We start from the raw sequence: 21,504 nt of genomic DNA on the forward strand, positions 1-21,504 counted from the left end.
GAGTTCTAATCGTATTCTTCTCTTTGGTGGATTAGAACTCCACCAGAATTGGGCGATTGCACTGGATAGGTTTTCACATATCTCCAAAGGGAGAAGGAAAGTAGACATAACGTATGTCGGAAGAGCGAGCAAAATGGACTAGGAAAGTAGATATAACGTATGTCGGAAGAGCGAGCAAAATGGACTTAATCAGCTAGAGTTTTACTTTCTTAAGTTAGAAAAGACTGAATTGTATATTTGAGTATATTACCGAGATTTTGCTATATAGAATAAAAAATTAAAAAAAAAGCTTAAGCAAACCAGAATCCGACTGAATATCCCGAATGGCAAGAGGATCTCAATCATGCAACTTTATTAGCTTATTTATTTGCAAATAGAACCTTATTAAAATCTCTTTTGCCCTTTGGACCGCTCTCGTTCCGGCTCTGCCAAACAAATAAACCTAACCCTAAATCGCGATCGGAACCGGCTGCTCCTCCTCGTCGGCGAGGCCTTTCACGGTGACAGATACTCCTTTCCGGTACTCGTATGCTAATTTCGTATTTTTTGGGTTGATTAATTACAGAGATCTGTTAAGATGATTTGATTGTCTTTGCTTTTTACATTCGCTTACTTTGATTGTTCTTTAGGTGAAGATCTAAACGATGGCGGAGCATTTAGCTTCAATCTTTGGTACTGAAAAGGACAGAGTGAATTGCCCTTTTTACTTAAAGATCGGTGCTTGCCGTCACGGTGACCGCTGCTCACGCCTCCATAACCGTCCCACCATCTCCCCCACGCTCCTCCTCTCTAACATGTACCAGAGACCGGACATGATAACACCCGGTGTGGACCCTCAGGGGCAACCACTAGACCCGAGTAAGGTCCAAGAACACTTTGAGGATTTCTACGAAGACATTTTCGAAGAACTCGACAAGTGTGGTGAAGTGGAGAGTCTCAATGTTTGCGACAACCTCGCTGATCACATGATTGGGAATGTTTATGTCCTGTTTAAGGAAGAGGATCAGGCTGCTGCCGCTTTGAAGGCTTTGCAAGGGAGATTCTATTTAGGCCGTCCTATCATTGCTGACTTCTCTCCTGTGACGGATTTTCGGGAAGCAACTTGTAGGCAGTATGAAGAAGACAACTGTAACCGTGGTGGGTACTGTAATTTTATGCACGCCAAGCAGATTTCTAGGGAGCTTAGGCGGAAGTTGTTTGGGAGGTACCGCCGGTCGTACCACCGTGGAAGCAGGAGTAGAAGCCGGAGCAGGAGTATAAGCCCGAGACGCAAGAGAGAGCGTGAGAGAGGAGAGAGAGATGTTAGGGACCATGACCGTCATGGGAAACGAAGCAGTGACAGGTCAGAGAGGCATGATAGGGATGGTGATGGAAGAAGGAGACATGGAAGCCCGAAACAGAGCAGAAGCCCAGTTGTTAGAGAAGGCAGTGAGGAAAGGAGGGCAAGGATTGAGCAATGAAACCGAGAACGAGATGAGGGAGTTTAAGGATTTTCTCTTCATTGCGTTGCTTCAGCAAACGGTAAAATCTGGTAATGGATATTCATTTGGTGTTCTTTTGCAATTTGAAAAGTATGAGTGGCATGAGGCACATTAGATGAGTTAAGTTGGATTACTTTTTACTGTAGAATTCCTTAGTTCGTGTGATATGATCCTTCTGTAGTTGTTCTTTATGACTGTCCCTTTAAATATTCTCTAAAAGTTTGTAGAACTTTGTCCAAGTTAATTGAATTGAGACTCTTAGTTTCATGAACTTTGATGTTCCACTTTTCATGTTTGTTACGGATATTATGCCAAGTTATTGCATAAATAACAGGCCTCACATACCTTGACTGGCTATATGGATACTGTTTGTCTGAGTTCCAATTCAAAGTTGAGAGCATGCACCAGATTTCGAAGTTTTTGAACTTTTTTTCCAACCAATATCATGTAACTTTTCGTTTTATACAATACTAGGGCGCCTTAGTGTCAACTAGTGTGAGCTTAATCTGTCTGCACAGGTTCTACTTCAACCGTATTAGATACATCAACAAATTTATACAAGCTTGAGTTTCACAACTATCGACATTGGGTCTCTTTGTCTGTCCATCCAAAATGGATGAAAATTGATATTTATTTTGTATTAAATGGGCACTATCTAGATATTCATCCAAATAAGTTTTAAAATTTTATTCTAAAATGAGATTCATCCGAATAAATTTAATTGGTGTATTGGATGAAGATGAATTTGTTCAAAATAACAAATAAAAAATTTATCTTTATTCGAATAAGTATTTAAATTCAAGTTTAGACAACAAGTAATTATGATATACTAGGGTAGGTCCGCCCTACGAACGGGATATATTTTATTTATGATATATGTTATTATTTTTTTGTATAATTTTGTAGTTTGTGTTTTAGATTTTTATTTGCAAGAGATGTGTATAATAATAATTTTTTGTCTTTTAGAAAGTTTTAGGCGAAAAAAAATTATATGTAATAAGATATATTTTGCTTGTTTACGATAGTTGTTTCTCTTGTCCAAAAAAAAGAAAGAATAGTTGTTTATATATTAAAGAGTTGCTGCATTCATATGTTGCAAGGGCTTCAAATAATCTTCATTTTACAAAAATTTGAGTCTATATTAAAGTGTACTAATGCAGGTTATGTTGTTTTCTATAGTTTTAAATTAAATTTTGGTTTCATATGTATTTAAATATACAATGAACCGGTTACTCAAATATATTATGGTAGGTAAATAAAGTTTTGTTTTTTTATTATGAACGAAATAAAATTATTTGTACTCATATTACTGAATTTCCATAACTGAAAATTATATTCAAGAAAGCAATCTACACAAAGAAGGTTAATTAAACTTTGGATATGATCAAAATAGTCTTTTATTTTGTTCATTCAATTTTTTATGTTAAAATTAATTTATTTTACAAGTGATTTTTGCTTTTTAAAATTAGTTTTAGAATATTGAAATTATTGTCTTCAATCTTAAAAACAACAGACATATAAATCATTTTTTTGTTTAGTGATAAAATAGATTTATCGATCTAACTATCTTTACAGTTTTGCTATCTTGTTCTGAACAAAAAAAAATTAAGCTATATTGTTGTGCATAAAATAGTTAAGAAAGATGGTTTTGATCAAATCTTTGCAAAATTAAGAAAAAAATAAGATTGGTGAACATGGTTCTTGTTTAAATTGATGACCGATTTAAAGTAGCTATTTCTCAAATCAAACAAATCGGTGTTCAATCAAAAGTATTAAACTTACAGAGAAATAAATCTTAGTAATATCACTGATAATCCTAATAATGATGAAACTTCATTGTTTACGATTATATACATTAGGACCCCCCGGGGGGGGGGGGAACTATATATTAAGTAAAAACATAAATTTCAATATAATCATATAGTTAGAAATAAATGGATAAATACAGAAAACACAAATTTTCAAAGTATAAAAGTAAAATATAAAAATAATAAAACTTAATGATAAAATAATATGATTCTAAAATATTAAGTTAAATGCTCTAATAATATATAAATATTTGTTAAAGCTGCACATTTTTGTCAACATCTCTCTCTCTCTCTCTCTCTCTCTCTCTCTCTCACTCAGCAAAAAAAAAATATTTAAAGGTAGAATCCATAAATTTCACTAATTTAACAATGATTGTAGTGTGTATGAGGAATTAAGAGGATGCAAAATTCAAAAATTAAAAGAGACATGTAAAAGAAACGTTTTTACTCTCCCTCTAGAATTAATTTTGTTATGAATAAAGATGTCTTCTTCTACTTGTAAGAACTCATATATATAGACAATTAAATGATACTATGTGAGGAGTCACATATATTTAATGAATAATTTCCTATGTTCATATATATTCAACGAAGAGTTGCATGTATTCGTTTATGGAGTTCTTCCTACCACTACCAGTTAACCTCGTATGCTACCTAATCGTGGACGCAAACCGGCCATAAACTAATAACAAACAAATCCACAAGAGGAAGTAACAAACCAATTTGATGTCCCGATGCAAGATAAATCAAATTATGAGGGTAAATCCAGAAATTTACTTTGACAATGATGGTGTTGTGTATTAAGAATTTAGAAGGTGCATTATTTATATAATCAAAGATTCGTGTAAAAAGATTCACTATTTAGAAGTTAAGAAAACCGGATAAAAATATATCAGAGAAGGTTACATTTTTTGTTCGAACAATTGAAGGATGTCAGATTGTGTAAAGAAAAAAAAAAGATCTTGTCTGCTAGATGATAAATAAACATATTTGTATGATGCTTTATTGGCTTTTGTTTTATACATATTTTGTTGAGAATTTAAAATATGAAAAATTCTAGACTACTTGATATTTTATATATCTCTAATCTTCTGACAAACATATTTTGTGAAATTTTATATTGAAAATAGATATGAAATGAAATTTGTATTAGTAACTCTAAATTGTTATGCAGTTTGGGACTATCTTGAAATATTTTAGATATAACATAATAATTTTATCTCAGAATTATAATTTAAAGCATCATGAAATTAAACCTGCAACTGAAAAGATATTGTATAAAATGAAATAAATTAAGTTAAAATTTCTTTATAAAAAACAAATAAATAAAGTTTGAAATAAATGGTTATAATAGTAAAATATATGATGATAATGGTTTGATTGGCAGAACATTAGCATAAACATTATGCTTTATATTATCTAATCAACAATTTTTTAAAAATCATTTAGAATATCATTTAGATAGTACAAATGCTCTCCAAATGCTCTATATCCAATGTTTTCATATGAAGATTTTGGTAGAGTATTTGCATGTAGAATATATAAAATCTTTAAAATAATTAATATAATTAATACAATTAACTTTTTTATATAATAATATCACAAAATTATATTTATATCCATAACCATATAACTTTATTTAAAAAAATGAAAGTAAAATTTTAATTTTTAGAAACAAAATTGAATTTAAAATTTAATTTTTAGAAACAAAACTAAAATTTAATATTAAAAAATAAAATTTAAACTTAATTTAAAAAAAAAAATAATTTTTTTTTTGACAGCAAACTAAAAAAAAATAATAAAAAAAATAAAAATAAAATAAAATTTCATTTAAAAAAAAAAATTTCTATAAAATTTTATTTTTAAAATTCTATTTCCGAAATTTTTTTATTTGTTGAAAATTAATATTTAAAAAATAAAATTATTTTCAATAAAATTATTTCACATTCAAAATATTATTAAATTAAATATAATTCATTATTGCAGATAAAAATATAAAATTCATATATATATATATATTATAAGTATAATATATCTATATTATTCATAAATAAGAAAATTGTATATCGTATACTAATTTTATATGATAATTTTATATATAAATCAATTATTGTTGAATCAGTTACTTTATTTATTACATTTATGAGAGCTGTAGCATATTGCTCCTATAGCATCCTGCTAATGTTTTGCCATCATCTCTATCAATCGAGGCCTAAAACAAAACCCTTATAAGAACTTTTTTATTTTATTTATCATTTCAATTCTAAGATTTTCAACACTGAATTTGTTTTAAAATATTTGACTGAAATTAAAAAGCTAATCCTAGAACTCCATGTATTTAGTAAGATCTAATATGCTCACTATGCCTTCTTATGAATTTTATTTTTTCAGTGAAGTAACTGAAAGATAAAATACGCAATTATTCTGGTCATCTGGTGTATTCAAAGTGATGCTACCTTCTTCTTTTTTTGAACTAAAGTGATGCTACTTTCTTGCATATTTTCCACTCTTCATCTCTTTCATATTAACCAATGTAACATACGCATCTCCAAAGGGACTATGTATTCTGTTGTAAACTGTAAGGTAATATATCCTTATAGAATTTAGGATCATTTACATAATTGGTTAACATTCAAAGATTATATAACTGGCGGTAGAAAGGTTGAAAAGTGTTGGGTAACTTTAACTGTTATGAACTATGAGTTGGATAATGGTTAAAGTGTGCATGAGATCACTCTTCGAGTATTTTGACCATTATCCAACATTGAATAACACGTTATCCATTTGTATTATTTTTTTTTTGACTAAAGATCCATTTGTAAATATGACAATAAAACTTTTATGTTTTCAAAGTTAAGATACAAGAGATATAAATTGAGACTTCTGTGTTTTGCGTGTGTTTTCCAAAGCTATTTTATACTCCCTCCGTTTCATATTAAGTGTCGTTTTAGAGAATTTTTTTCGTTACAAAATAAGTGTCATTTTCGATTTTCAATGCAAAATTTATTAATTTTATGCAAAATTTATTTTTCTATTGGTTCAAATATGGCAGTGTTTGTTTCTTTTTGAGGGACAATGAGAGTAATACAACTAAATAACATTTTAACCAGTACAAAAAAACAAAAGCATATAATTCACATTAATACATAGAGTAAGTTATATTATGAAGAGTTAATGGCTTTTATTGGTGTCATGTGATAGACTAGACTTGATTAAGTTTGACTTATGATCGTAAAAATGTTATCAATCATGCATTAAATTTATTTTATTTATTTATTTTAAGTTTGATTTAACATGTGTTATAGTTGAGTTGCCATTTTGACTTAGATCCTTCATAAAATTGCTAAATCAAAACTTAAACCAACATCAACCAAAATTCCATGTATTAGAAGTTGATTTACAAAGTTAATTGATTTTCTGTCTAAAAAGTAAAAATGAAAATAGTGATTTTGAAAAACTTTCGTGTTACAAGTTACTATACCTAATTTTGTGCTAGTCAAAGGTTTTTATAATCATTCTTGTTCCTATTTTTCAAATTATTCAAACTTTTAACTAATTATTATACAAAATTTTAAGCATTAATTTTATTTAATTTTTCAAAAGTACCAATCAGAAAATTCTATATATGTGACCCTAAGTTAGTGTGGCATCACATCATTTCATTTCATTTATTTTTGCTATTAGAATAGATATTATTAGTACATTATAATATTTAGATAATAATATATATTATTTTTCAAATTTAATATTTATTTAAAATATTTTTAAATATCTTAATGGGTTTTTTTGTCAACAAACATCTTAATGGTTTATTTGTTTTTGATAAATATTTTACTATTTATATGTATATATGTTCATTTATTTTATTAAAACTACGTGCAATTTATACATCAAAAATGTTACCAGTTAATAGTTTTTAAAAATATTAACTCTTATTTTTTACTGCAAACTTACCACATAAACTTATCATTAATTTTTTTTGAACTGAACCTATGATTAATTTTTACTTCAAGTTATATCGAATTACAAATCATACTGTAATTCAGTATTAATACTACATGTCACTGATCGGAACCAATGTTTGTATTTGTAATTCAGTGATTTGTAACATCCTGCATAAAGATCAAAAATGCTCATAGGAACTTACCGTATGAGTCTCTCCACTTCTTCTCCAAGTCCAAACTTCCCCACTTCAACGACTGCTTTTGCCCTCTTAAAAATATTTTAATTACAAATTCCCAATAATCTGGATCAACTTTTTTGAAACCCAAAAAAAAAAGATTCATAAATGACTTTTACATAGTATCACTTAACTTCAAACCATCAAATTCTTCACTAACTCCTTTTCTATGTATGGTAGAGTTTAAGTATATGATAACTGTGTCTTCTGTGTCTAGTTAAAGCATCAAACGAACATGGTACAATCAAAATAAAAGCAGTTAGTATATTGGCAGGTTCGTAAACCAATTAGTTTCTGGGAAAACATAATCAAATTCTTCAGTCAACCAATTTTCACCTTCTCTGTTTTTCAAACGTTTGTCTCCCACATGGTTCAGTGCCTTAAAGAGAATTGTTCCTTATTCAATTATAATTGGGTGTTGTTTGAACAATACACGTATGAAAAGGGACATCAATAAAATTAGAAAATAGAAAAAGCAACTTTCAGATCAGTTCTTCTGGCAAAGCATCAAATACCAATTAACAAAAATACAAAAAAGTGAAATGAAAATTGAGTAGAAAACATTATAATTAACTGCAGTAAAAAACTTGGAAAGTACCAATGTCAGAGACAAAATAAATTCGAAATCGGTAAGTAATCTTAGTTGGCCAAAAAGAAGACATGATTCACTCCATCTCCTCCTATGCAATCGGAAACACTTTAAAAGAGATAGATGCCCCTTCAAATAAAACAACAACCACTGTCACTGATTGATTTACTTTCCTATAATTAACGAAACAAGAGTGACATCGAAATAAAACATTGCAGAGACAAAAACAGATACGAAGGAAATGATGGAACTGTATGCTATGATGCACCGGGACGGATACGGGGACAGAAACGGGGACGGAAGCGGGGACGGAAAACAGAAAAATTTAAAAATTATGGGTACGGGTACGGTAAATATATACTAGTAAAAAATATAAAATATTTATAAAAAATAAATTTATATAGTGAATCTAACATAATTAGATATAATTTACTATAATATGTCTATTTTACCAACTAAAATTATAAGCAAGATAACAGTGACAGTTAAAAAATAATTGCACAAGTATTATGTCCCGTGAAAACTAGTCTTACTCATAGCTATGTTCTCTAACCGTCCCCAAGCCGTACCAGTGCTGTCCCCGTGAAGTACCCGTCCCCGAAACGTTTCCGGTACCGGTACGGCACCTAAATAGACGTCCCCGTGCTACATAGACTGTATGAGAGAAAAATAAATATGTTTTAAAACTTAGACGATGAGTGAATGTAAAAGGGAAAATTAATTTGAAACTACCATATATATAGATTGAAAAAAGAGGCGACTCCAAAAGGGTGTAATTGATAAGACGCGTTGATCCAAAAGAAAACAAATGAGATACCTTTTACAACGGGACGTATATGAAGGAGTGTGTCGTTTAGAGAAACGTTGATTTAGGTCAAAAGAACACGTCTTTTGCTGAAAGAGATTGCTGACGTTGGATTTTATAAGGGAAAGAAAATTTTATCCGTTAGATTACAAAGTACTGATAAACTCAACCGTTGGATTTAGATTTTATTTTCCTATAAAAAAATGATGACGTCATCAGGCAACAAAATTGAGTTTGCTATTATATATAGATAAGAATATGGAGTATATATGAGATACTGAGCATATACAAAGTGAAAATTGACAAAAAAAAAATACAAAGTAAAGATATATAAGTGATATGAAATAAAGAAATGGAGATGAAGATTACGCAAAGCAAGAGCGAGTAAGTTGGTCGTCGAATTTTTAAGAACTGAAACGAAAAAGAAACTTAAACTTCACCGATTGAGCGTGTAAACACTTTTCTCTTCTTGCTATGAAGTAATTAAGTTGTGCATGCATGATGTTATGTTTATTTAATTCTCGTTAAGTTTAATTTCTAAGTATCATGTTAATTGTTGTTAATATGCAAATGTCATGAAACCATATTTTTTTTTTTTTTTTTTTTTGTTAACCTGGGGGTATCCCAGGTCCATGGAGAGGCCCGGACTAATCCCCAAGGGGAGGTGCAGCCCACAGATAGACCCTCTCTCCGGGTATTCAAATGGGTCCTAAAGCATAGGCCCATATCCGTGTTGGGTGACCAGGATAATTGTGACTTAGTTTCGCGCAGCAGGTGGATCGAACCTGAAACGTGTTGGACTTATTTCTTAATATGTTATGTTGCTTAGTTAGGGAAATGATAAGGATGCTGTAGCAGGAATTTCTTATTCATTCACCTTCAAATGCCTCAGAAAGTGGGAATTATAAGAAAGTGCAGCAATAGAAACAAATACGTAAAAGATTTGAAGTTCTCTGACTTCACACTATTTCTCATGCCTATTCCTGCCAGCAAAATCCTTCTTGCGTGTAGGACCATAAATCGTACTACCTGCCAACCCAACTGACCCCTGTTGAAGCCCATTACCATCAGTCACTGCATGCCTTGTCAAGAACTGTTTCAGTTACCAACTTTCTTGCATTTTTTAATCATATTTCAACATACCACCATCAATCCCAGACCTGTGTTTTCTCTTAAAGCTCTTATCAACGGAATCCTTGGGAATGGTAGACTTATACAGCATCTTAAGATCCAATGACCTTGATCTCTTCGAAACACCCACTCCATTAGAGTTTCCTTCACTACAAGAAAACACACCGAATTCCGACGGAGGTTCCGACGGACACCAAGGTCGTCGGACATTTGTGACGGAATACTGACAAATTTCCGACCAAATCCAAAAAAATTAAGTCGTCGGAATTCCGTCGGCTATTTCCGACGGAATTCCGACGAAATATGGTTCGTCGGAATTTTTTGACGATTTTTCGACGACATTCCGATAAAAAATGTAACCGTTGTAGTCGTCGAAAGTTCGTCGGTATATTCCGACGAATTTCCGACGACATTCCGATTAACAGCAAAGTCGTCGGAATTTCGTCGGTATTTTCTGACGGAATTCCGACGAACCATGTGACCGTTGCCGACAAATATATATGACCGTTGTATAGCCGTTTGTGATTGGACAATACCGATGGAATTCCGACGGACTGCTTTACATCCGTCAGAATTTCGTCGGAAAGTCGTCGGAGGTCCGTAACCAATTTCCTATAAATACAACCCCTCCTCATTCAACTCATTCACACTTCATTCTCTCTTCATTCTCTTTAGTCATAACAATTCCGTGAAAATCATGTCTTCAGGAGTTTATTATCGTTCGTGGATGGATAAACCTCATTTGGATCCGAACACCAATTTGGAAGAATACGTTCAAGGGATTGGAGAATTCATGAGGCTTGTTCAAAAGCAACCGGATGCAAAAAGTGGTATGCTAAGATGTCCCTGCTCTTCTTGCAATAATAATAAGGTTATAAAAGAATTTGATGTTTGGACTCATTTGTATATGAAAGGGTTTTCAAGTAATTATAAAGTTTGGTACCTTCATGGGGAAACTGGTTATGAATATGGTAGTACTAGCGAACCTCAGCCTGTTAGTGAACCTCGGCCTGATATTAGGTTAGAAGAATCTAGAACGGATATAGATTATGATGTAGGTACTGAGCAGATGGTACATGATCATTATAGAGGGGAAGAACCAAACCCCGAATCTAGGAGATTTTTTGACATGTTGGATGCAGGAAAACAACCTTTGTATCAAAATTGTAGAGATGGTCATTCAGTCTTATCATCTGCAACTAGATTAATGGGTATTAAGACAGACTATAATTTGGCTGAAGAATGTATGGATGCGATTACTGATTTTGTCAAAGGTATTCTACCTGAGGATAACCTTGCACCGGGTTCATACTACGAGGTTCAGAAACTTGTTGCAGGTCTTCAACTACCGTATGAAGTGATAGATGTATGTATTGACAACTGCATGATCTACTGGAGAGCGGATGAGACACGGAATGTATGCAAATTTTGTGGGAAACCTCGTTATCAGGAGACGAGGGGAAGAGTTCCGATCCCATTCAAAAGAATGTGGTATTTGCCTTTGACGGAAAGATTGAAGAGGTTGTATCAGTGTGAGCGCACAGCAAAAGCAATGAGATGGCATGCAGAGCATTCCACAAATGGTGAGATTAGACATCCTTCAGATGCAAAGGCTTGGAAACATTTCCAGTCAACATATCCAGAATTTGCGGAAGAGAGAAGAAATGTTTATCTTGGATTATCTACTGATGGTTTCAGCCCATTTGGAAAGCATGGAAGGCAGTATTCTCTATGGCCAGTTATTGTGACACCGTACAACTTACGGCCGAGCTTGTGCATGCGACGAGAGTTTTTGTTTCTCTCAATTCTCGTCCCCGGGCCAGATCATCCTAAAAGATCACTAGATGTGTTTCTTCAACCACTAATATATGAGTTGCAACAACTATGGGCGCATGGTTTTGAGACATACGATGTTTCGCGCAAAGAAAACTTTCAGATGCGGGCAGTACTTATGTGGACAATAAGTGACTTTCCAGCATATGGTATGTTATCTGGATGGACAACACATGGGAAGCTATCATGTCCATATTGTCAAGATGACACAGATGCTTTCCAACTAAAGAACGGAAGGAAAACGTGTTGGTTTGACTGTCACAGACGATTTCTACCACCTGATCATCCATACCGCAGGAGTAAGACTTCGTTTACGAAGAACAAGCAGGTGTTTGATGGTCCACCTGAGGAAGTTAGTGGGAAAGATTTGTTGAAGCAGTTTAGGTATTTTGATGCAGAAAGGACGCCAGATGTAGGTGGACATGAAAACATTCGAGTCAATGCGGTTGGAGAGCTACATAACTGGCACAAAAAGAGTATTTTCTGGGATCTGCCATATTGGGAGAGTCATCTATTGCGGCATAATTTAGATGTCATGCATATTGAGAAGAACTTCTTCGATAATCTGATGAACACAGTCCTTAACATCCAAGGTAAAACGAAGGATAATTTGAAGTCAAGGTTGGATTTAGTCGATATTTGTGATCGTTCTGAACTTCACGTTGATGAGAACGGTACGGCCCCTTTTCCCATTTATCGGCTAGATGGTGCTAGAAAAGAAGAGTTCTTTGATTGGATTACAGATAAAGTGAAATTTCCTGACGGATATGCATCAAATTTGGGGAACTGCGTTGATAGAAGCGAAGGAAAGTTTACTGGCTTGAAGAGTCATGATTGTCATGTAATTATGCAGCGCCTCCTTCCGTTTGCTTTTTCAGCATTATTGCCACGTAATGTTCATGAAGCAATTGCAGGTATATTATATTTTTACAATTTAATTTATTTTTATATTTAACAATTATGCTTATAAAAACTTAATACTTACGAAAATTATGTCTTTTATCTATGTAGGGATTAGTGTTTTCTTCCGCGACTTATGCAGCAGAGTAGTGACTGAAGAGGGTATTAATAATTTGAAGACAAACGCACCAGTCAGCATGTGCAACCTTGAGAAGATATTTCCTCCATCATTCTTTGATGTAATGGAACATCTTGCTATTCATCTCGCAAGAGAATTGGAACTTGGTGGTCCTGTGCAGTACAGATGGATGTATATTTTTGAGCGTTATATGCATCATCTGAAGAAGATGGTCAAAAATCAAAGCAGGGTGGAAGGATCTATAGTGGCACAGGTGATCAATGAAGAAACTGCAATCTTTGCTGAAAATTATTTTCCACCAGAAGTGCATACAAAACACCGAAGACCTGCTCGGCATGATGATAGAGGGGAGAGAGCAACATATCATGTTACTGTCCCAAGCATGTTCAAGGAAATAGGACGACTTAGTGGAAAATTCACGAAGCGGAGACTTACGGACACTGAGCACGCTCATTTGCAAACATATTTGCTCACCAACTGTGAAGATGTTCTACAATATGAGAGGTAAAAATATTTATTCATTTATTGTTAGATTAATATTCAATAAATTTATTTCATATTGATAATATTTTTGTATATAGTGTATATATGGCGGAGTTGCGTATGACTCACAGGCATGCAACAGAAGATGAGCTTCGACAACTTAGAGATAACGGATTTGCTGCGTGGCTTCGTAGTTATGTGAGTCATATATCATATTACCCTATGCAAATGATTAGTTTAAATTTAATATATATAAACTAATTAATTTTGCAATCATATATGTTTTTTTTATAGGTGAATGATGGTTTGGCCAGAGGTCTTGTGTTCGATGATTGGATACGCGAATTTGTGCAGGGACCAAACTATGTGGTCAAATCATATCCTAAATTTTGTACGCGAGGATATGCATTCACAAGGAAAGGTCATTCTAAGACAACATATGATGCTGGTGTTTCATCTTCTTCTGGTGACGATGTCTACTACGGCAACATAAAAGAAATATTGGAAATCCAATTTCCTGGAATGGTTGGATTGCGTTGTGTAGTATTCTATTGTGATTGGTATGACACCACCCCAGATAGAGGAGTGAAGATTGATGCGTTTGGTGTTACATCAGTTCATTCGCGGCGGAAACTTCAATATTATGATCCCTTCATTCTTGGTTCGCAAGCTGATCAGGTATGTCAATCTATTCATAATTTTTTACCAATATAATTAATTAATGTTATATATTTTACTAATACTTGTATAATTGATATGTATAGGTGTGCTACATCAGTTACCCTCGGGTGACGTACAGAGACGATCCATGGGTTACTGTAACGCAAATCAACCCAAGAGGACGAGTGGATGGAACTTCTGATGATGATGAACCATTGCAACCAGAGTCTACCAGCAACGCCCAGGCAGTTGAAGATTTGGAAAATGTTCAACTCGTTGAGAATTTGACTGTGTTTGGACATGATGCTGTCGTACATTCAGAGCCGGAAGCCGAGGTTGGGGAGTTTGATGAAGATTCAGAAGATTCTGATTAGTTTTTTTTTTTTTTTTTTTTTTTTTTTTTAATGGTCCGTCGGAAATCCCTCGCAATATACCGACGACATAGCGACGACAATGGGTTTCATTGAAAATTGGAAAGGTCGTCGGTATTTCGTCGGAAAATACCGACGACATGTGTTTCTATAAAGTTTCAATCATAAAAATCTATAAATTTAGATGCCAAAACTATGAAAATAACACATAATAAGTGTTTAGTATAGTATTAGATCGCAACCGTTCAAATATAACAACTCATTAAAATATTTATGTATGCATATCATTGTTTTCATAACATCTCATCTTAACATTATATACTTATACAATCATATTTATATAAGCTTACACTACAAAAAATGTTATTGTGTAAAATCGTGTTATAAAACATTTTTATTGTTAAATCTTTATGCAAAATACTATATATATTATCAAAGATTTGGATTTTGCATTTAGAAACTTGAAATCAACACCCTAAACACTAAGTCGTCGGAATTCCGTCGGAATATACCGACGGAATGTGTCCGTCGGAATATACTGACGGACACATTTAAATTTGCCCGGGAGAACCAAACCGCTTGAAAATTTTCGCGAATTGGCATTTGGTATATTTTAATTATACCGACGGAATACCGACGAACCCGTGTCCGTCGGAATCATCTGATATAATAACCCTCCTCCTTCTTCTTCCTTCGTTATCTCCGCATCTCTCTCTCTAAATTCCTCTCTCCACCGGCGATTCACCGGCGATTCCTCTCTCTACACCGGCGATTCATCCCTCTACACCGGCGATTCCTCCCCCAAACCCTAAATCATGTAAGAATCATCCCAAACCTTCTTTAATCTCAATTGTTTAGGGTTTTGGATGTTAGATCTCGGATTTTAGGTTGTTTGATTGATAGTTTAGGATATATAAGTTAGGATTGTTGTTTGGATTGTTGTTTTAGTTTTTTTGGAACATTTTTTGATTTTTAAAAACGTTTTTTGATTTTTAAAAACGTTTTTTGATTTTTAAAACGTTTTTTTTTATTTTTAAAAACGTTTTCAAGTTTCCAGTAATGAAATATATATAATAAAACGTTTTTAAAATTTTTTAAAAATATTTAACAACATTTTTCTATATTTATAAATTTTTTATAATTTTGTATACATATATATATATATATATGTAAATCATGTATAATAAAAATTTTAAAATTTTTTATAATTTTTAAATTTTAAAATTTTTTATAATTTTTTATAAGTTTCCACTAATAAACTATGTATAATAAAATGTTTTTAAAAAAAATATATAAATATTTAACAACATTTTTCTTCATTTATAAATTTTTAACAACATTTTTCTATATTTATAAATTTTTTATAATTTTGTATACATATATATATATATATATATATATAAAAGGTTTAATAGTTTTTTTAAAACGTTTATAAAACCTTTTGTAAATATATAAATGAAAACATTAAAAATAGAAATGATTTGAAAATATGTTTGATGTATTAATTTTTTTTTTTAGGGCCGAGGATGAAGCCCGCCCCGCAGCCCGTCTTCGACGTAGTTCGGTGAGCAGTTCCCGTGCATCGGGATCGTCTCATGACTCGGTTCCCGCATATATTCCCGCTCCAGCTCCCTCTGCCCCTCACGCTGCCCCTCACGCTGCTGCTCAACAGGATCCGGGGGTCATGCCGGTTCATCTATTGGTTCAACAACCAGGTCGAGAGCATCTCCCGTTTCTCCAACCCAACCCACGACGAGGCCATAGCACTTGGTTAGTATTTTTTTTATTTGTACCGTTATATTTTTTCCTTTAATTAACTTGCTAACTTGTATTTTTTTTTAAAGGTTCACCAAGTCGAAAAATGGCATTAGCCGGAGCATCAACCAGATGATGTACTCCATGCTCCGTTTTGGATATCCAAAGTGGAGTGTGATCCCTTCCGACGAACGAGAGTTGTGGTTTCGTCAGTTTGCGGTATAGTAACTCTTCATTTTTTTAAAGTTTTTACATTTTTTAAATATATTTACTTATTAAATTGTGTTTGTTTTGTAGCAAGAGTTCAACTGGCACTCCGATCTTACGGAAACAGTCCGTAAGAAATTCAACGAAAAGGCCATGGACTCTTACACAAAGCAGATAAACGCGTGGAAGACAGTTTGGCAGAAGAACAAGAAGCCACGGTTCATCAACGGGGCGGTGTGGGAGCAGTTGATAGCTCATTGGGAGAAGGAAGAAACTGCAGAGACGTCTTCTAGGAACTCCAGGAACCGGAAGAGCGATCGTGGCGGGAAAGGTATGTATGTGCACAACCTCGGCGCTTGCTCTATGTCTACTAAGGAGGATGAACTTGTAAGTTTTTTATTATTATTTATCTTTATATTTTTTAAATAAATATTTTATATATTTCTTGGCTAATAATGGCGGTTTTTTTAGATCGAAGCAAATGACGGTAATCCCGTTGATCGTCTCCAACTCATTAAGGTGGCTCACACTAACAAGACGACGGGTCAAATTCAGGACCCCGTGATCAAAGGTGTAGTTGATTTGGTGGAAGCTGAAATAGTTTCCCAATCTCAGCCTCTCTCTGATGACGGCGACTCCACGGGAGCTTCAACCAACCTGTCTCTATTGCAAATAAATGAGATGGTTGAAAAGGTAATTTTTTTATTAATATATTTTTTTTATAATGTCGATTACTTACTTGTCCCTATTTACTTACTTTAAATATTTTTGTAGGCGGTTCCTAAAAGGAAAGGAGGCCGTTTAGTTGGGTTGGCCCGTCGTGCTTCTTCGTATCCGGCATCTTCTTCGCAAGCTCCGTATGCCGATCCCATGATTCTCGAGGAGCTACATGACAAAGATGAACGGATTGGGGCATTGGAGGAGCAGAACACCACTATCCTTTCGGAGAATGCCACTATCCGTTCGGAGAATGCCACTATCCTTGCTGAGTTGGCATCCCAGAAGAAGTTCAACACCGAGATTATGCAGAAGCTAGATCGTTTGATGTCTTCGAGTTCATCTTAGTTTATTTCGGCTTTTTAAAACTTTCGGAATGTTTTTTTTTCTATTTCGGTTTGTATGAATTTTAAACTTTATGAATGTTTTTTTCCTATTTCGGTTTTTATGAATTTAAATTTTATAATATTATTAGTTTTAAATTTCTGATTTTTTAAATTTATTAATATCAAAAAATATATAAAAATGCAAAATTAATTTGTAAAAAAAAAATGGGTATATACCGACGGACAATGGTCGTCGGAATATACCGACAGACATATATCCGTCGGAATTTACCGACAAACCCCATTTCCGTCGGAATATACCGACGAACGAGGTTCGTCGGTATATTCCGACGACCGTTGTCCGTCGGTAAATTCTGACGCCCAAAGTTCGTCGGAATACACCGAGGAACACTCTACGTCGGAATTGTCCGACGAACGTTCTCCGTCGGTACGTAGTTTTTCCGATGAACTCTGGTCTCGTGTATCCGCATCGTAATATCGTTGGAAGTTCGTCAGAATGACGTTTCTCGGTATTCGTCAGAAAGTCGTCGGAAGTTCTGACGAAATTCCGACGAATTTTTTTTTTCCCGACGAAACGATATCGACGGACGAGTTCGTCGGAAATTCGTCGGAATCGGTCTATTCCGACGAATTTCCGACGATTTCGGCCATCAGAATCCCCCTGTTTTCTTGTAGTGCTTGTCTAGCTTCCATGAAACCTCAGAACGAAAATCACACATGTCTCAAATTCCATCACATACGCATACACACATCTTCATATCGTGAAGTCAACACCAAACCAAGAAGCACCGAAGTTCCCAAAATATATACAAAGCCACACACAAAAAACGATCATGCATTCAAATCACACAAATTATCTCCACAATCAAGCTAAACATCAAGGATTGAAAAATAAAGAGATTTGCGTGCCTACCAGCATCACTTCATCTGACGACATTGGACTCCTAAGAACCTTATACTCGCCAGAATACCCAAATTAGTGTTTCTTTAAATCTGACTGCAAATCGAATCCGAAGATCAATTTTCCTTTTTTCCAGAATGATTCGCTGGGAAAAAGGAGGAAAGAACTGATGAATTTGAACAAAAGAAACTCACATCAGGGATTGGGATAACCTGTTCGGTTAACTCATCCAAACGGGTTGAATCACTGAACCGTATCAATAGAAGAGAGCCTGACAGTCTACAATTCTGATTACACCTAGTGATATCGAAACCGCTCAAAGAATACATATAACCATCCTTCAAGAGATTCTTGTAAGTGGTTAGACGGTGAAAATTGACGGTGGCTGGCATGAGTGTTGCCTCAAAACAATGAAAAACAGAAAAACATAGTAGACATCCAGATTCAACCATCTCCCAAAGTGATAAAATAATATCGGAAGCATAATTTTGATTACTACGAATCTAGACGCAGCGGTGTGTTCATAACGAAGATATACATGAATTTAAAGTACGGAATCACCTTAGAATCTAGGAAGAGCATATCTACTCCCATGAGATCGCCACTGTGTTTGACGCTTCTGGCTTCCCAGAACCGGAGCAGCCGCACCTCCACGGTGGATGAACAACGTCTGGACTTTAGATCAGCAAGAATGACATATGAGCTAGGCATTATACTAAGTATTGTTTGTAGTAAGATTGGTGAGGATGATGTTTATGGGAAGAAAACATACCTTTTTATATGTAAAGTTTCACCGCCTCTAAGGGTGATAAGAGGTATTGAATGAGTAATTGTGGATGGTGCGGGCCCAATGAGTAAAGGATGCTGTTAATGGCGATGAACCAGTAAATCCCATAACATATTAGAGGCAATGAATCGAAGGGAAACGACAGATAGAAGAGAGACACATACAACATCCTAATACCGCCATTGGAGTTTGACTTATTAGCATCGTTAGAGAACGAAGAACCCTAGAAACCATTGGAGACGACGATTGTCAAAAGTGTTAACCTATTAGTTTTTTTGTTAAGCCTAATTAATTTTTTTCCCAGTCTACAAACCAATAAAAAGTTGAAGCCCGTTTGCAAAAAAAAAAGAATAGATCAAACGTTGAGGCCAATCAAACATACACGGATATAGAACAATAAAAAATTATACATGGATTTAGAACAACATGAATGAAACGACTTTCCTACGTGGAATCTGACGTGTCTCACTGTGGAGAGAGCAAACTTTCATTTATATTCCATCAAAACCAAAAAATGCATTAGTTCGCAAAATGACAAACACTACAAGAAAACACATGCTTAACGAGGAAATTTAACGAGGAAAAACAATTCTCGTAAATTTACGTCGATTTTACGAGAAACTTACGTGGAAAACTAATGTCATCGTTATTTCCTCGTAAAGTAACGACAAAAACGTTTCGTCGTAAAGTGGATGTAATTTGACGAGTATTTTACGAGGAAATACTATTTCCACGTAAATACGACGTAAACTTTGCGTGTTATTTACGAGGAAATAGTTTACGTGTATTTAGCGAGGAAATTTTGAATCCACCAACTTTGTAGGTGTAACACGTTTTTTTTGCCACCTAATTAATTTTCGTCGTAAATTCATAGGAAAATTACAACTACCAGATTCAAAATTTCCTATAAATATGGATGTTTGAACATCATTTTAAACACACCAACAGCAAAAAACGTTAAAAAAGAAAAATGGCTGGCTCCGGGACTATCTACGAGTTGCGGAAGTGGATGTATATGCATAGAGATGCTAACGGGAGAGTGACGAAAGAATAACTTGCGGGCCTGGAGACATTTATGCATCAAGCAGATTCAACACCGCTCGCCCAAGAAAGTGGTAAGATGTTCTGTCCTTGTCGGAAATGCAACAATTCAAAACTGGCAAACCGTGAAAATGTTTGGAAGCATTTAATAAATATAGGTTTCACGTCAAATTACTATATCTGGTTTCAACATGGAGAAAAGTTTTAATTATGATCAGAACAAAGCTAGTAGTAGTAATAGCAATTTTCAGGAAAAAGAACCGGTTGATCATCATTTGCATAATGAACATAATTACCATCAGGAGGAGATGGTAGATTATGATAGGGTTCATGATATGGTAGCTGATGCATTCGTAGCTCATGATGAAGATGAAGAACCGAATATAGATGCAAAAAAGTTTTACGAAATGTTAAACGCGGCGAATCAACCACTTTACAGTGGTTGTAGAGAAGGTCTCTCTAAATTGTCGTTAGCTGCTAGAATGATGAATATTAAAACTGATCACAATCTACCTGAAAGTTGCATGAACGAATGGGCGGACTTGTTTAAAGAGTATTTGCCGGAAGACAATGTGTCTGCTGATTCTTATTATGAGATTCAGAAACTGGTTTATAGTCTTGGGTTACCTTCGGAGATGATATATGTTTGCATCGACAACTGCATGATCTATTGGGGAGATGATGAGAAGTTAGAAGAATGTTGATTCTGCAAGAAGCCACGATTCAAGCAGCAAGGACGGGGACGTAATAGGGTACCGTACCAAAGGATGTGGTACCTACCAATTACAGACAGATTGAAAAGATTGTATCAATCAGACCAGACTGCTGGAAAGATGAGATGGCATGCCGAGCATACTCAGATGGATGGTGAGATGACTCATCCTTCAGATGCAAGAGCCTGGAAACATTTTAACAAAGTACATCCGGATTACGCTAGCAATAGCTGGAATGTGTATCTCGGACTATGTACATATGGATTTAGTCCGTTCGGAATGTCAGGGAGACAATATTCATTGTGGCCAGTCTTTCTTACACCATACAACCTGCCACCGGAGATGTGCATGCAACGGGAGTTGCTATTCTTGACCATATTAATACCTGGTCCGAACCATCCAAAAAGGTCCCTGGATGTTTTCCTACAACCACTGATAAAAGAGTTGAAGGATTTGTGGTCAACGGAGGTGAGGACGTATGACTGTTCAACGAAGACGAATTTTACGATGCGAGCGATGCTTTTGTGGACCATAAGTGATTTTCCTGCCTATGGGATGTTGTCTGGATGGATTACACATGAGAGATTAGCTTGTCCATATTGTAATGGAACGACAGATGCGTTTCAACTGAAGAATGGTAGGAAGACAAGTTGGTT

At 34.4% G+C, this 21,504-nt stretch overlaps 1 protein-coding gene and 1 long non-coding RNA gene across 3 annotated transcripts; one reads left to right on the forward strand and one right to left on the reverse strand.

Annotated features, from left to right (window-relative positions):
• Nucleotides 1–261: 261 nt before the first annotated feature.
• On the forward strand, nt 262–1,752 carry LOC106381636 (splicing factor U2af small subunit B-like). 2 transcript variants are annotated; one of them, XM_013821559.3, is made up of 2 exons: nt 262–520; nt 630–1,752. In XM_013821559.3, the coding sequence occupies exon 2, from the start codon at nt 645–647 to the stop codon at nt 1,458–1,460; it is 816 nt and encodes a 271-aa protein (XP_013677013.2). In that variant the 5' UTR covers nt 262–520; nt 630–644; the 3' UTR covers nt 1,461–1,752. The 2 variants fall into 2 exon arrangements, with proteins under 2 accessions (XP_013677013.2, XP_013677014.2); XM_013821560.3 differs by having other exon boundaries at nt 353–526.
• Nucleotides 1,753–7,262: 5,510 nt separating this feature from the next.
• LOC111202639 lies at nt 7,263–10,147 on the reverse strand. Its single transcript, XR_007319970.1, has 2 exons — nt 8,592–10,147; nt 7,263–8,187 (listed from the first exon to the last, which is right to left on the reverse strand). It is a non-coding gene; the product is annotated as an uncharacterized LOC111202639 (long non-coding RNA).
• Between the last annotated feature and the right edge of the window lie 11,357 nt (nt 10,148–21,504).

Source organism: Brassica napus, chromosome C2 (genome assembly GCF_020379485.1).
Source record: "Brassica napus cultivar Da-Ae chromosome C2, Da-Ae, whole genome shotgun sequence".
In the NCBI taxonomy this organism is placed as follows: Eukaryota; Viridiplantae; Streptophyta; class Magnoliopsida; order Brassicales; family Brassicaceae; genus Brassica; species Brassica napus.

Bases quoted from the DNA above. Each gene is read 5' to 3' on its own strand.
- LOC106381636 (XM_013821559.3), top strand. From the start codon at position 645: ATGGCGGAGCATTTAGCTTCAATCTTTGGTACTGAAAAGGACAGAGTG.